We start from the raw sequence: 16,441 nt of genomic DNA, 5'->3' as shown, positions 1-16,441 counted from the left end.
TTAAGAAATCTCCCTTTTCTATCCACCATCTACCGCCATCTGAAAACTCAAAGATTTTTTTATACTTGCTCCTTTAAAACATAATTGATTGAAAATGTTCCTGAAATCTCAATAAGATTATGCTATAATTGTAGCAGGAAGGAACTCCATATTAGTGGTTCTTCCTTATTCATGTTTAGGACTCAGTTGAGAGAGCTGAGATCAACAGTAGAAAGAATTTGTTAGCACCAGCGGAAGACACATCATAAGAACACCCAGAGTCAAGAGACCTAAAGCTAGATCAATAACTAATGTGCGATCTGGTTATCAATCACACAGTTTCGCGACATAGATTTTTTATTGCGTCCCAGAATCCCGATGCTGTTGTATTCTCGCAGTCTAACAGATCCAGTAAAAATCATGTTCTTCGACAGCACCTGGTTGATGCTCAGAATATGGAAGAGATCCAGCTAACAGTTTACTGTGTTGTAGTGGTGACCGATACAAGTTTAGGATATCGTGTAAAGCCAAATAACAGACTGTTTCAACATCTACGTGAAAGGCATGAGCCTCCTTGATGAAGAAGATTGAAGCAATGGACCTGAATCAAGCGCGCGCATTTGGAAGGCTGATGGTGTACAAAAAAAAACCGACGAATAAACTAAACTAAACACTAAACTTCGCCAGCTGGGAACTCACCAAAACACAGAAAACTCCACACATTAGTACATCATTTGAGCGTCCTATCAAAATGTTACGTTTCACTCTGGCTCTGCAAAGTGCCTTGAACAAAATTTAGAGATTCGTTAAAGTAGATAACGACAAAGCTTTCCACGTTCACATAGGCGACGAGAAGCCTAAAAAGAACATAAACAAAAATAGTTCCTTTATGTAATTAAAACTAGTTCTAACGTTGTTAGATAACTAGCTTAGACTAGACTAGAACCAGAAATTTGGGCGATACTCGTTGGATTGATACCGTTCAACGAAAAGTGATGTTTGGCGAAATATAACGTTATTTATGAGCTATGTTTTCTTTTATTCAGATTTGAACGCATTCAAATAGAAAGTCCCCTGCTATACATCCAGTGCCGTGGCACAAGTAGCAAGAATCCGCTGAAGACAACGGTTACTCATCAACATCCCTGCACAAGCAGTGCTCAAATTTACGACTACGATAAGTTGAATCAAGCCCAATACTGCGAATGGAGTGAGCTAGAATTCAGTGTATGCTTGTATATCGAATGTTTTCCGTTTATATCTATCTACAATGGTGATATGTTTTTGCAGAACGTTCCAACTGTGATCAGCGTCCTAATCCCTGTGGGCAACAGCGCTTCGTACAAGTTCGTCCTGCCAGCCACCATCCTGGTCAGCTGGATTGGTAGTATGTATCTCATCTACATCATCGTCAAGTCAGGTAAACGTATCAATAAGAAACTTTTATAATATGATTCCGAATAAAATGAAACGAACTATCGAATTAGGCTGTGTGTTTATTGTTTGTGTACCTACTTCTAAAAATATATATTTTCTAATCTCTTATTCGAATAGCAATTACAAAAATAACGACAACCTTCAATCGTTGGTTACTTTCAGTTGTAGTATACTGTAGTACTACTGTTTAAACTACAATCTTCAAGTTCAGTACTAGTGTTTAATTGACCATTTCGTTTTGTCAATTTATAGGATTGAGTTACAATTCTGTCACGCGTCATTCGGAAGCTACAGGCATTCCTTGAATTTTTGTTTCAACGTCGATAAGAGCACTCGATTTTATCATAATTAAACACTTGTATATGATCATAATTTCCTGCGGCTTCATATTTTATACATAAAGTTTTGGACTAGACTAAGTACTTTCATTCTTCAAAGTAACGTTTCTAGTGACTCGAATATTTCTATTCGTACAAGCAAACATCGAACCTCCCATTAGCTTCTCAATCGGTGGTATTGTGATTACTGGGCGAAGCAGCTTCGGTATCATCTAATGAATGAGAAAATTGCGTTAGTAAAAGTAGATTAGTTGTTAACACTGGAAAACTCTCACCATGTTTCTTGTCTGACCTAGGCTCATTCCAAGTTTGGACGTCTGCCTTTCCGAAAATGATGAATATAAGATTGCCACAAAAGTAAATTGCAGCGGATATGTAGAACACCGTTCTCCATTGTACGGGATCAGTCTGGAAGTGTAAGATTTAGGGTCAGCTTATTCGGAACGATAAATTGTATTCTTCAGACATTACCGCATCCTCCAATACCTGTCCCACAATCAGTGGGGCGATAATTGACATAATGTTAGCGGCACAGTTCGTTATACCCATCATGGTGCCGGCGTGATTGGGTGCCAAATCGATATGGTTCACCTGGAAGCCCATGTAAGTAGCTGAGTTGATACCGACGGCAACAACCAACAGCGCCACTGCCATGTCGGTGTTTCCCTTTGGAACGAAAGCTAACCCCAAAAGGGCGCCCATAGGAATCCAGAGGCCGATTGTGTTGAACAGCTTCCTGCTGGTAACGCGGGAAAGGTATTGTTGATTGATAAGGAAGTCCGAAATTGGGCTCAGAATGAAGCTCAATATCCACATAACAAGATACGGCAAACTGGACAGGAGGGCGTTACTTTTAATATCCAGGTCAAGGACGTTTTTCATGTATGTTGGCATTTCTGTAAGTAGCGTCCAGAAGCCCCAGTTATGACTGCAATGGGCAATGATCAACGCAATCATCGGAGCCGAAGTGAATATTGCCTTCCAGGGGGTCACAATCTTTTTACTGTGATCTTGATTTCCGAGCGAGGTTTCGATGAAATCTCGTTCCTCTGCGGATATCGTTCGGTGTTCAACCGGAGAGTTGCCACCGAAGATGAACCACATAACAGTCCAAATGAGTCCAGCAGCGCCCGATACGTAGAATATACCTGGCCACCCAAGGCTGGAAGATGCCAATACTCCACTAGCGGCCAACATAACGACTGTTCCAAATTGGGCCCCAGCATAACAGTATGTTCCCAGTCGACCTCTTTCTTGTACCGGTGCCCATTTCGATAACAGCGTATGAGTCGAAGGGAAGATGAATCCTTGTGCCAGACCCTGCACTATCCGAAGGACTATTAGAAGCTGGAAAATCACATAAAAAGAGATATTATTAAGAGAGGAAAAAATAGCACACGGGAAATTATCCACCTTGCTTCCACCGCTGTTTGCGATTACCGGTGTCAGTACGGCCAGTGCGGAACATATGCCGAGCGAGAACAGCAACAGAATTTTTGCGCCCACCCGTTGGGCAAGTTGTCCCGCGGGAATCTGTGTCACCACGTAACCCCAGAAAAAGCTGCTCAGGATAATCGATTTCGTTTTCTCGTCCCAGTCGAACTGCTCAAAGTCCTCGTTAGCACTGTTGTCCACCATTGCCACAATGGCCACCGAAAGGTTCACCCGTAGGGCGTACGCCACCGTAAGGCCGAAGAAAAGCAGCATAGTCTGCACATGACGGATGCCGAAACCACTCGCTGGGGATGAGAAAAAGGGGATGCATTAATTACTAATTGAATAACTAATAAAATAACAATGATAGTATTGGATAGTGTTTCACAAGATAGCGCGTGTTTTTGTTATCCCATTTGTTTATTTATTTAGGCTCATTAGCATTTTAGCTTTAACAGAGCCGGGTTTTAATCGTGTACATGTACATATTTGTGGTTCTATAAATTTTGTTAATTACACAGTAGGGTAATTAGGGATGATTTGGATCACCCCTTCATCTCAAAAAGTACGGCTCAACTTGGATTTTTCATAATGTCATCTCCTCTTAATTTTTGAACCGTATGTACCTAACGTAAAAAAACTTTGGTAAAACTCGATAGGTAGAAGGAAACGGTAGCAGGAACACAGCAAGCACCTTGATTGTCGAAAAATGTGAGTTTTCCGATCGTGGTTTTAAGGTTTTTCCCGCTGTTTAAACAAATTTTTGGTGTATTGTGCAATAAAGTTCTGTTCGCCTACAGAAGAGGAACAATTTTGAACTGTAAGTTTGACAACAATAAATGAAATTAATTGTATTTCAATTTTTGCATGTTGTGTGGGGTGACATGGACACGTTTCTGTGGGGTGAATTGGTCCTACAGGTGTGAGGCAGGGATGATTTTTTTGGTCTAATTGATTCCAGATGCCGCTGAATTACAAAAAGAGGATCGGCAGACAACGTTGGAAGAAAGAGGTGCTTGAAAGAGCAACGCAGGCTATCAAGAGCGGGTTTTCTTTGACCAAGCATCGAAAGTGTTTGGAAATGCTCGAACAACAGCGAAAAGATCCATGCAGAATTCGAGATGGTCTCAATGCAATTTTTCTGGCCTGGAATCTGGTCAAGACACCTGGTATCGATCACAGTACATTGTTACCGATTGTAACATTATCCCAAAATACTTTACAAAAACATAAGCATGTTTTTTTCGTTTGAAACACTCACTGGACCAAATCACCCCGCATCAAATTTTAATGTCCAAAAATCATCTCTTTTATTTTATGACATATTTGACAATTTGAAGCTTGACATAATGATTAAACATTATTGATTGAGAGAAAACAAGTGTAGCTCAGTAAACAATGTGATATTTTTTATTTACACCGTATTGGTTTGAAAAAAAATTAGGCGATTTGCTTAGGGGTCCAAATTCTCCACATTTCCCCTAGTAATAGCCATTTAGGCGTAAGAGTATTTTTTTTCTGTTCCATTACATTATGGTAAATTACGTCGTTTAGGCGTAAGAGTATTCTTTCTGTTCCTCCATTGTTCAGAAGACCGGACATCGGAGACAGTGATTCAGTGTTTGCAAAGTGTTTGCTGGATTCATATTTATCGTTTTTTACGTTAGTACGGTTCAACTATAGAAGTATATGACATAAAACATCCAAATTGAGCCGTACTTTTTGAGATTAATTGGTGGTCCGAATCACCCCATATGTCCAAATCCCCCAACTTACCCTAAATACTGCACGAAACTTTTAAGTTAATTCTATTTCTCATATTTAATTCTAATATATTATCTAAATTATCAATCTTCCAGATTTTGATGTAGGACTACGTCTTTCATTTCTGTGCCGGGGTGTAATTTTAATGTTTAGAAAACGAGAGAGAGTGACGCTGGACTGCAAGGTTTTGAACTTTAATACCTCTTTTGCGGCTGAACGCAGTGGTATGATAATCATTTCATTCAATCTCCCTTCAACCTCCAACATCTCTTTCTTCCGTTTGTCGTTTTTCAATTCCATTTCTCTTCTCCTTCTCCGAGGTATCGAGGATAATTCGATACCGATGGGTGCCATTGACTATGGATTTGATAGTGAAGAGCACGATATATTTTTTTTTCCCAAAATATATTTTTTATTAAGGTACATGTGGCGTTAGCCTGACGGGGCCGGGAGTCCAATATTTTGACAATTTTTGTCTTACAACTATGTTATGTAATATATGTAACCGATTACTCGCGGTTGGCTCGAGGTTAGTATTACAAGTGTTCTCATAATTGGTATGTTGCAGTCTTCGATGCTCTGTACGTGTGCCCGACACGGGATACTTCCTAATAGGATGCAGCTGGCAATTAATCAGCAACGCCCCCCTAGTCTGTACCCCATATCTAACGTGGTGCGTCTTTCTCGACTCGAGGAATCCAGGATAGAATGGTCACTAGCCGGCGTAATCATCAGCTCGTGTAGAGTTGTCATGAGCGGTACAACCTTTGACTCTTGTTGAATGATCAGTGGACTGCACAACCTTCGGCCCGTGCATCTGTAAAGAGTGTGTGTATGTTCACGATATATGGTGTAGTGGATATTATCGAAGTGGATTTTATATTACATATCAATATTTGTATACGAATGCTGCAATCGATCGTCGTTATTGAGAAGTTGGAATTGTTGGGAAGGGGGTCTTATTTTTACTGTGTAATTCCGAGGAGAAATCCATTCCAGTGTTAATAACCCTGCCCCGGGTCAACGATGATTCCAATTGTCGGGGCTTGAGGAGTGGGTACTCTTTGCGCTGGGTATTTCCGAGGAGGAATCGATTTCCCCTTTGAGCGTTAATATATTTTTTTTTCAGCTAAACGAAGTGGTATGATAATCACTTTATTCGAAAGATGAAATGTCTAAGATTTATATGCTTGTTACTTATTTATTGCTAAGTCAACGTTAGTCCTACGTCCACCTTGCGGTTATATCAAAGATATAACCCACTTCTAGTTTTTGAAAAATATTATTGGCAACCCTGGTCATAGCACGCGATGAGCTCCAATTAATCGCTTCGCATCGCATCGCACCGCACCGCGTTTATTATGTTCTTGACCTTATACTCTTGTCAGACCATGGATATAACCATTGAGTGTAGAAAACACGGGTTATTTCGTGATCCATCCGTAACAGACGGAACGCGAAATACGTGAAAACTTGTGAGCGGTTCTTAATTAACATATTCAGTGCCACAAATTATCAAAATTTATTCACGAATGGCGGAATTAACTTTTTCCCAGTGTCGGATGAATTCTCTGCTGTTGAAACTCAACCTCAACCATATCTGTCATAATGAGTATCACGACACAAGAGTCGAGACGTGTGAACTTTGTCTGGTATATTGAACGAAAACAGCATAAACGAATTTCGAAAAGCCTGCATTCAGGCACTTTCATACTGTTTATGGTGATTATCACGAACGTTAAGTTGATCTTCATCGCTTGCAGCGAATTTTTATTGAAAACGTGTTTGATTTCAATATTTAGAAAAAAAGAAAGGACCAGGAATACGGAAAAGGCAGCATTAGTTTTCGTTGAGTGTTGACCGTTGTGCAGTGTTGAGCGGTTGAGCGACGTTTAGCGTTGAACGGCGTTGAGCGTTCCGTCTCTTTTTCTTTTTTTTTATACTTTTATACTTTCAACTCTTTTTGGCTGGTTCATCATTTCCATTTTTGTAAGAATGTCGGGAGTGAGAATTGAACTCGTGACCTTCAGCGTGAGAGGTACGGTCCGTTTCCGTTTTCGCTTCATATGCTCTTTTACTACCGCCATTTTGCTCAAACACGATCTTAGTTTCTAATGCTTTCTTTGTCTGACTCCACTTCACTAACTCCATTTTCGATCTTCCAGAGCCGTTTTCAATGAACCGGAAGCCGGAATACGATATTCAACATCTGCTGTTGAAGCTGTCCAATACCCATATCGTAGGGGTTTTATATCATTGTTGGTCATTCAGAGTCAGTATCTTTCAACCGGAAACTAAAACAAGATTATGTTCGTTTTCCGCTCGTTTGTTATTGTCAACCATTGTCCATATAATTGGGGGTGTATGCCATTTCCGGCCAATCGGGAATAGATTCATAAAACATAGTACAAGAGTTATACAATACATTCCATTGCCGACGTCGCCAAAAACAAGAATTTTGTGTGATGAATGGCCATCCTTTACCATCGATTTAATTCTCAATTTGTTGACGTTGAATTTTATGCAGTGATCGGAATCATGACGAAAATGAAAATGCGAATGAAAAATGAACTTCATGGCAAGCTAATTTTGATGTTCATTTCACTGGTGTTCATTGATAGTGTTGTTCCATATGTATCGACGATCGCTTGAGCAGTAAATTATCAATACAAGATAGGCTGAAATTCGCCGTATTTGAATGTCATGAACGTGAATATTTTCGGCACTGGTTAAGGTAATAAAATTTTGTTCCTTAGTTAACACATTGTGGACCGCTTACGAGTTTTCTCGTGTTTCGCGTTCCGTCTGTTACGGATGGATCACGAAATAACCCATGTTTTCTACACTTGATGGTTAAGTCCTTGGTTTGCCAAAAATCTAACAAGACCTACCGATGGCTCGCCTTCGTTTCATCCACACCGAAGAAAACGATCTCATTCGTGGAATCCGAACAAATGAAGCGTTCAAGTTTGCCCCAAAACGTGCGGTCATTAATGTGGTAATATCGAAAGTGATAATTGCGAATTGAGCGAACAGTGTAACGTTAACAATGCGATCGTGTCTTGGACACTATCCTCTTTATTTTGACGTAGAACTGCGTCTTTCATTAAGGGTGCCAAATCAGGAAACAGGTCACGTTTTTATGAAATAAAGAATTAATAACTATTTTTGTCGCGAATTTACATACCAAACGAATCAGAAATTCCCTAAGATTTGTTTGATATTCTATACATCACAAACTCCTGGTGTGTAAATGGCTAAAATTCATGAAAACTATAAGCGTTTCCATTTTCCCATACATTTGTTCTGCTAATTTGTGTGATTTCCCGAACAGAGCTGTTAATAACGAGTAACTTATCGACGAGCAACGAAAGGGAAACCGTAAGATTTAAAGTCTTCGTAAACAAAGGAAAGGAAGAAGAACGAAGGAGAATATTTGCCTATAGTATAAGCTGATGTCTCTGGCATTGCAATTATTGCATCAAACTGACGCCATTACATCAAGGTTCTAAGCTACATAATTGTGTGGGGAATCATCAAGCTAGGCTATCGTCGGCTCACCAAGAAAATAAATGTTCTGGAATTTGGTCTGTGATTTTGTTTCGCATGGCGGTAGCAAAACTCTCCACCAAGGATAACAGCAAAGCTAATCTAGACCGGCAATATTAACAGAAAGGGCTTCTGTTGAAAAGAGCGCAAAACGGGAATATGTGTGTGTATATTTAGTTGCTCCAAGGCCATCGAAATATGGATATTCATGTGCGTACGTGCGTGTTTCATAACCCGTACGTAAAAATAGTGCGGGAGGGAAATATTTGCGTTAAGGTGTTAGAAATGAATCTTTGCTGAGGCAAATATTTCATCTTTTTTTCCGTGAAATTAACGTTGTTTGTTTTCCGTCATCATAAAGGCTTAGTTGGCGCCTTTGACATTGCATTCAATGAATTGAACTGACGGTATGGCGAAGCAGGCATTAAGGTTGTGCTCAAAAAAATTATTCGGGGAATACCAAGTATCTCGAATGTCGTGCTGGAATGTTATATTTTATTTGGGTTCGCGTGGCAGTCGTATAACTACTTTCAACTATGATTGCATTTGCGCTAATCTTGATCATAATGAAGCAATGCCACTCTTTTCGAGGTTGTTGAGATTAATCGAAATAGTTTATTTCATTTATTTAGCCACCAAGAAAGTAAATGTCGTTCTGGAAATTTGTATGTGATCTGGTTTCGCTTGCCAGTAGCAAAACTTTATCCACTAAAGATGACAGCTGCGCTTATCTTGAGCATGGAAAAGTAATGCAACTTTTTTCGAGGCCAGTAATATTAACAGATGCGTTTCTATTGAGAAAAGCGCAAAATGATGAGAAGTGTTTATATTCCTAGTAGCTCCAAGCCGTAGCAGTTATTTCTAAATCACAGCATAATAAAATAATATCAGAAGTTATTAACAAGCGACTTATATAAAATAACAGCGTAGTTCTACGTCAACAATGCGGTCGTATCTTGGACACAACCCAAAAAAAAAGTTGAATTGTTGAAAGTACTTACGGTTGCATGATAATTTGAGCCAAAATTCTCATGAAATCATTCAACTGGTTGTTTTTTAACAGATGACAATTACATCGTGGCTTATTTCGATTATTCATGTGGTAAAAAGGTCCAGAGAGCAGTCGTATGCTTAGTTCTCGAAAGCAGTAACTTTTTCGGTGAAATTTTGATTAATTGGCGATTATTATCTCACACCGACACTGAGAGCCTTTGAAACATCAACTTCGTAACGGTAAAATATATGAAACTTCGTTTGTTTCTATAAACGTGGTGGAGTGAAAATGGCACATGGAAATATCACTTTTAGCAGTCTTTTTCGACGTGATTTCACAAACATTCACTTCACGCTATCACATTAGCCTCATATTCAGCGGGAGCTCTACAAAAATGTACGTTTTTAATTGATAAATTACTTCCTGAAAACAGAATTTTAACATGGATGCGGTGGGCAATCAAAGATAAACACAACGACTGACGTCACTATTTGCGAAATAGTTATGGCAGCGCATGCTATGTAGCTCGAAACTCGACCATCTTCATTACCCTTTTTTCAGGACATTGGACACAACCCCCTATATATTTTTTTAAAATCTGGTTAGTTTTGAAATATGAAAAATTTTAATCGGCATTCATAATCAAAATCCATCGCACGGTACAAATGTAATGTTAGATATGCTCAGCTTCAATGACTTGAAACTTTATTAGACTGTGTTGAATGGATGGATGCAGGAATAATTCGAATCAGATAATGTTGTATGAAGTTACAGCACCACAAAGTCGCCTACCGTTCTTGCTTTGAAAACCCCCTACAGTTCTAAAATTGTAGAATCAATGTGCTTGGGTATACATATATAGTGCTTCTAAGGGGGTCGATTTCGATCCTCCATAGCTATTTTTACCCCCAACATATATACGAATAAAACTAAATTATGATAATTACGCTGAAATGCAAGTTCGATAGGCCGATAGTCATAGCGTCTACCGAAACAGTTGAACATATTTTTTTTCTCTCCGTGTTTCGTTATTCTCCCCTCTCGTCGTCTTTTCACCGCACAGGTATCGCTCTCCGTCAATCTAGATTTCTATAACGTTGCACCTGGTGATAAGTTCGCTCGATGGCGGCAGTTGCAGCATATTGCACTTGGGTACGACACTATCTCTGTTTAACTGTGATGCCGCTAAACTTTGCCATATGGCTCAACAATGAACGACGCCCTCTATCCTTATCATTTGTTCAATTCGAGCTTAGATCCGGGAACACTATTCCTCAATGAGATTGTTTGAAACCTTTAGAAAATGTGAGAGGTCATGGTTCGGACTATCAGCTGATGGTTCGTCACTACAATATGCTACAGGGATCCACGTATTTGCATTGAACTCGTTTGCACTCTTGCTGTAATAATTTAATGATTTTATGCAGAACTAGCTCATTCACAGAGCGATGTCACTTATTCGAAACATTGATCACAGAACAAAATGCAATGGTAATTTCATTCCACGAATGGCCGACGGAGGCTTATCAAAACAAAGGCATTGCAATTCTCACTACAAACTGAATGGCACCTCTCGCTGGTTTGTTGGTTTGCCAACTAGCCAGGCTTCGATTCGGCTGTGTGCGAAGCTTGTTTACAATATATCATTGCACGAGAAGGCAACATTGTAGGGCGTAAGGTGTGCTCGTATTGGTGTGCGAAAGCTCTTCCTTCAGAATCGCGGAGCTGAGAGAACTGCTTCAGCTTTTTCATAAAAGTTTGAGACTAGTAAATTAAACAGCGATTTCAGATTAGGAAACGGTCGAATTTGTTCAATATTTAGAAGCTTCATGTTCGCATTTCTAGCAGAGAATATGATAACGCGTGGTTGCAACATAATCATATTTTCTGTATTTCAGTCGCAAACAGTAGATACGTTCAATGCTCAATGCGCCTCTCCACCTGTTGCTTTCTGAGTAAAGCGATCGAGCTTACACTCAACTTATTCTCTGTTTATTATTTCCGATACATGAAATAATGTTGTGCATGCTGTGTGTGCGTGACCATATGTACCTATCACCACAGATAATGACGCACAGACTAAATTTGTCCAATATATAATAGTTCAATACTAACTTTGGTTCCAAATAAACCAGAAACAACATCACTTTGAAAAAGGATAGACCAAGACAACTCCGCCACAATTCCAAAGTATCAAATGAATCCAATGCGTGCAAGTTACCGCGGACAACTGAACGGGCTGGAATGCGTCCGGTATCAAATGATTTGTTTACTCCATTGGATGCGTTGCAGCTTCTAATTACGTAACGCGTCGCGGTTAAGATGCTATTGTTGCGTGGAAAATGATTATATCCGCAATGATTTACACGTTGACCACATGGCTATTCTAAATACCCAGTTCCTGCTAGACGCTTCAGCACGTTTTTTTCTCCCAACTCATGCTCGGACTGAGTAGCAATTTGATGTTCGATACCTTTGTATAGTTGCTGTTAAATCGTGATTCAGAACTTTTTGATTAGGCGTGAAGCTAACACTGGGTTTTGGCAATGATTCTGTGGGAGCAAAATATCGCTGAATTGAATCTAAATCAAATTGAATTTTGAATTCCATACACAACACATGAAAAATGTTTTCGAAATACAGTAGATCTCGGATTATTTGAGGAATTAAGTGAAAAGGCAAAGTTCGTTCTTGAACGAACTGCATAACTAAACACCTGTTTAAGGTGTTTAAGGAGGTATTCTCGTCTAGAAATTTGAAAAAAAAGATTTTTTTTCTGTTTTTTTTTGTTTCGGATAACCAGAAGGTGGTGAAGGTGGTAGCTGGTGACGTGTACGCCATGGAAAAATTTATCCCTTATTACTATTCCAATTTAGAATATTTTTTTAGTTTTTAGAAGAAAAATAATGAATAGTGAAAATATTTTTTGTTCTATTTGAACTTGTCCCTAGTGTTCTAGTTCGTGTCTCTACACTAGAAAACTTCTTCGTGCCTCTAGTGGATTCCCTAACTGATAACGCAGGCATTGTTATTTTCCTTTGTTATTTTCATTTGTTTTTCGCTTATGTTTTCCCTGTGATGTTCAATTTAGCTATCCTTTTAGGTCAACTGCTAGGTATAGAGTTATAGGAATCACTTCTTATGAAATTTTTCCATTTTTTCCATTATCGAGTCTCATCATGTTGCGGAGCTTTGGATTCAACAAGACGTTGCAACATGCAGCAGGACCACCTGCACAATTGAATTATCCGAAGAACCATTTAAAGAACGAATAATTTCGCATAATGGATCCGTAAATTGCCCTTCAGGATTATGCGATTTAACACGGTTGGACGTTTTTGTGTAGTATCTGAACTACGTCAACAATCCGCAGACGTTGACATATATGACCTCAATTATTGCTCGAAGTGACCGAAGACTGGTTTAATGTTATTTCTAGTCACTAGCGCTATGTCATAAATCACTAACCCGGAGTAAATAACACATATATGGATTCTTATGGTATGGTTGTATCCCAATATATACACAAACGTGAAGAAAAGGCTTCACAAAGATTATGCAAATTCAAGCTAATTTGTCACTAACGAATATCAATGCAAAGTTTTACCAAACTCGTGTTGCCGGATTAGGTCTAGGTCAACATTTTTCTCTCGTTTTTTGGCTTCGTATCCATCAATCTGATATTGTAAAATTTCATCAAAAACTATCAACTCAATATCAGGGAAGCCTGTGTCTATCTCACAAAGGCATAGGTTTCGTATAACTAATAATTAAATATTGGTGTTATTTATATATCTTTTATAGTGATCACACGTGCTTTCTCGGTGGGTAAATCTTGAGCTTGCGAAGCGAGGCTTCATTATCTCACCCTCGTGCCGTCGATTTTGCGCCATTTCACTAATTTTACACTTCTTGGTCACCGCACTATGCTTAGATTGAAGTTTGGGTTTAAACTATCAGTAGTGCCACATTTCACCAACCGATTGCCAATGTCGGCTGGTCGGTACTGAGAAAGCTTATCAAAGTTCACACACAAACTGGCTCGGAAGGATGGTATCGTAGAAAACGAAAACCTGTTTCATTTCTATTTGCTTATACGAGACATACACATTTTGAAGAGGATACCTGCAGTCGTGTTTGGACAGATTGATAAATTATTGAACGGACATTTGCAGTTTCAACAATCAGCATTGTTACCCCACGCCAAGACAGGATCGTTATCACCGATCCAAACAACAAAGGGGCGCTTCGGTGTTGACCAACATGACGAAGCATTTCGAGGAATGACACGATGAAATGGCGGTGAAAGTTCTGAAATCATTAGAATTGAGAATGCAATCAATATTAAATCAAACCTTATTCATAAGTTATCCAAATATTTCAATATTCATGTAAATTTAGTGTGTTGCAATCATAATTAGCAATCATAAACTGTGACAGGGAACGTAAAGCGTTGTTCGTTGTGTTTGTTCGTCCACAATGAAATGGTAATGAAAGCTACACAACTTTAAAATTGACACATGATATGAATCACGCGTGATCTGTCAAAAACAGTAGAAAATGTCGATAACATAACGGAAACCGTCTAGTGTGATCGTCCAGAAGCTAAACATTGCAAATAACCACTTAGCCTGAGTTTGGAATGACATGAAGCAGGTTGGGTACAAAAAGAAGCTCGATGTATGACTGCCATACGAGTTAACGTAGAACATCTTCATGGATCGAATCATCTCCATCTGCGAAACTGATGGAAATTGGATCACTTTCGGCAACATCAAGCGAAAATGATTTAGGTTGGAACTAGGATTGGACGATTTTTAGAAAAAGATCGATTTTGACTGTTAAAACTGAATGAAATTGAAGAAAAAAATATTTCCTGAAGTTTTTTCATTCAATTATATATTTTCCTTTCAATGAATACCATACCATATTACAGAGACTCGCAAAGTCTGTGAGTATATGAGTTACGATTTTGTGCGCGAGTATAAGAGTGTTAAGCATGGAATAACCATTTCACAATTCTATTCAAAAATCAAAGGCGTTTTATTTCGTTTCTCACAAAGTGTTCAGACGGCTACTCACATTTTTGTCGATTGAGCATGTTCACAAAAGTTTCACAAATCGAATTCTATTAGTTGCATTTTTCTTCTGAAAATGGAAAATATTGACTCTTTCACATGAATATAGTTCGACACGACATGCTATTTTTGTGAATCTCTCAGAACACCATTGAACACCCTGTTAGAGCTGATTATGAATTAGAAAAACCGTTACGAAATTGTGTGCAATTAACCTTTTCTCTCACGATCTAGTTCTAATTGATTTTCTTTAATTATGAAATGTAATACCATCTGTTCAAATAGGTCATTAAAACACAACGTAAGGAATAGTACGCACGGTTTTTTTTAATTGTTCTCCGAAAGTGGAAAATTCTCGAATTTTCCTTAACAATTTTCCCATCAATTTTTGTTGCGCATAAATCTCGCGTTCAGTATGGTTTAGTCTTAGTGGAAAAGAAACAGTTTATTGCAATTCCCGTCTGGTGGATTTTTCGTGAAGAAAATCACCATTTTCCCTGCATCCGGTTCGAAGAATAGGATTTCGGGTAACTGCGAAGTTACCAGATAAACCCAGTTTATTTGTCGAAGTAAGTCCCCCGTCCCCATCACACCCAATGCTAAATATTTTTAATAGCTCAAACAGAAAGGTAATGCTCGATTAGTCATGCTATGATAACATTAGACTTAATTGTTTTTTTCAAAAATTGTGATACGGGGCACCATCATCTCACCTACATCTCGCTTTTTCTTAAACGTTTTACTCATTTTGTATCAGCTTGAACGGATATTTTTGTGCGGCCGCACTATGCTTAGTTGGATGTTTAGACAAGGATTTTCAGCAATACCACATTTCACCATCCGCGTTAGAATGTTCGCTTAGTACTGAAAAGGTTTATCAAAGTTGAAATACAAAGTGGGTCTTAAGGACAACGACGGAGAAAAGGAAAACCGGTTGCATTTTTGTTTGCTTCCGCGATAACAACATTTTGAAGAGGACACTGATATCGCAGTTGTGACGTCTGTTGATATGTCATTGGATGAATAAATGTGGTTTAACCCAGTACTATTATCACTGCACTCCAAGAAAAGCCCTTCGGATCCTATCTCCTGTCAATACTACAAATTTGCGATTCGATCAGCGCCACTCGGTCCTAGCAATTCGTACCATGGCAGTTTTCTCTCGACTTTTGCTCTGAATGGATGATATTTCGAAAACTGAAGATTTAAAGGGTATTTCATAGAGGAGCCCTTCGCAAGGTATTCAAATGATTATACTTCGGGTGCGTTCGAAAAGACGAGCACATAGTATGAGGGGATTCAAAATTCGGAGTTTACGATTCGGTGATAAGCAAATTTTAAGTTAATTCAGAGGAGATTATTCGAATACAGTGTAGAAAACATAATGGTGGCTAAACGAATTCAGGGTATATGCAAAATGTGTATCAAGATGCAGATGTTTTTGCCCAGTGAAGTAGATTCTTTTCAGTGGTAACCTCTTGGCGTGGTATGGATTTTTTCGATCCGGTTTTGGAGGTAATGTTCGACATTCGGCAGTTTGTGTGGATGATCCACTAACAATATTTCTAGCAAAGCTGTCGGAAGGTACATTTTAATGCTATTTATACCACAAAATTGTCCTTTGACATTTTTTTAGTGAAAAATACTGTTGAAATAATTATCAAACAACGCAAAAATTTTATACGAAATTATTTCAAATTTTGTTCCCAGAAGTTGGTAGGAATAGTGTTAAACTAATATGCTTATTTTAAAAACAGTAATGGTCCAGCTTTAGGACAAAGTGAATTTTGTAGTGCTGCATTAAGTATTACAGACCACGATACGCATTGACGAGTACCATACATCTATAACTTCAGCCTAATATTTTT

The 16,441-nt window shown here is 38.7% G+C and overlaps 2 protein-coding genes across 6 annotated transcripts in view; one reads left to right on the top strand and one right to left on the bottom strand.

Annotated features, from left to right (window-relative positions):
• Nucleotides 1-16,441, top strand: part of LOC129780038 (phosphatidylinositol-glycan biosynthesis class X protein) — a 39,320-nt gene that overhangs the window by 6,278 nt on the left and 16,601 nt on the right. The window contains exons 4-5 of one of the 2 annotated variants that reach the window (XM_055787906.1): nt 1,026-1,206; nt 1,270-1,399. In XM_055787906.1, coding sequence (XP_055643881.1) covers nt 1,026-1,206; nt 1,270-1,399 — 311 coding nt within the window. Of the gene's footprint in view, nt 1-1,025; nt 1,207-1,269; nt 1,463-16,441 lie in introns of those variants that run through there. The other variant, XM_055787907.1, reaches the window with a different exon arrangement.
• The window catches only part of LOC129780037 (putative inorganic phosphate cotransporter), a 34,599-nt gene continuing 19,615 nt past the window's right edge, over nt 1,458-16,441 (bottom strand). The window contains exons 1-5 of one of the 4 annotated variants that reach the window (XM_055787903.1): nt 15,287-15,437; nt 3,168-3,493; nt 2,226-3,101; nt 2,030-2,162; nt 1,458-1,966 (exon numbers count right to left, since the gene is read on the bottom strand). In XM_055787903.1, the coding sequence (XP_055643878.1) occupies nt 1,920-1,966; nt 2,030-2,162; nt 2,226-3,101; nt 3,168-3,493; nt 15,287-15,320 (1,416 nt within the window). In that variant the 5' untranslated portion in view covers nt 15,321-15,437 and the 3' untranslated portion in view covers nt 1,458-1,919. Of the gene's footprint in view, nt 1,967-2,029; nt 2,163-2,225; nt 3,102-3,167; nt 3,494-10,442; nt 11,068-13,363; nt 13,508-15,286; nt 15,438-16,441 lie in introns of those variants that run through there. The other 3 variants (XM_055787905.1, XM_055787902.1, XM_055787901.1) reach the window with 3 other exon arrangements.

The sequence above is a fragment of the Toxorhynchites rutilus genome, chromosome 3 (genome assembly GCF_029784135.1).
Source record: "Toxorhynchites rutilus septentrionalis strain SRP chromosome 3, ASM2978413v1, whole genome shotgun sequence".
Lineage (NCBI taxonomy): Eukaryota > Metazoa > Arthropoda > Insecta > Diptera > Culicidae > Toxorhynchites > Toxorhynchites rutilus.
This window is presented reverse-complemented; position numbering and strand designations above follow the sequence as displayed.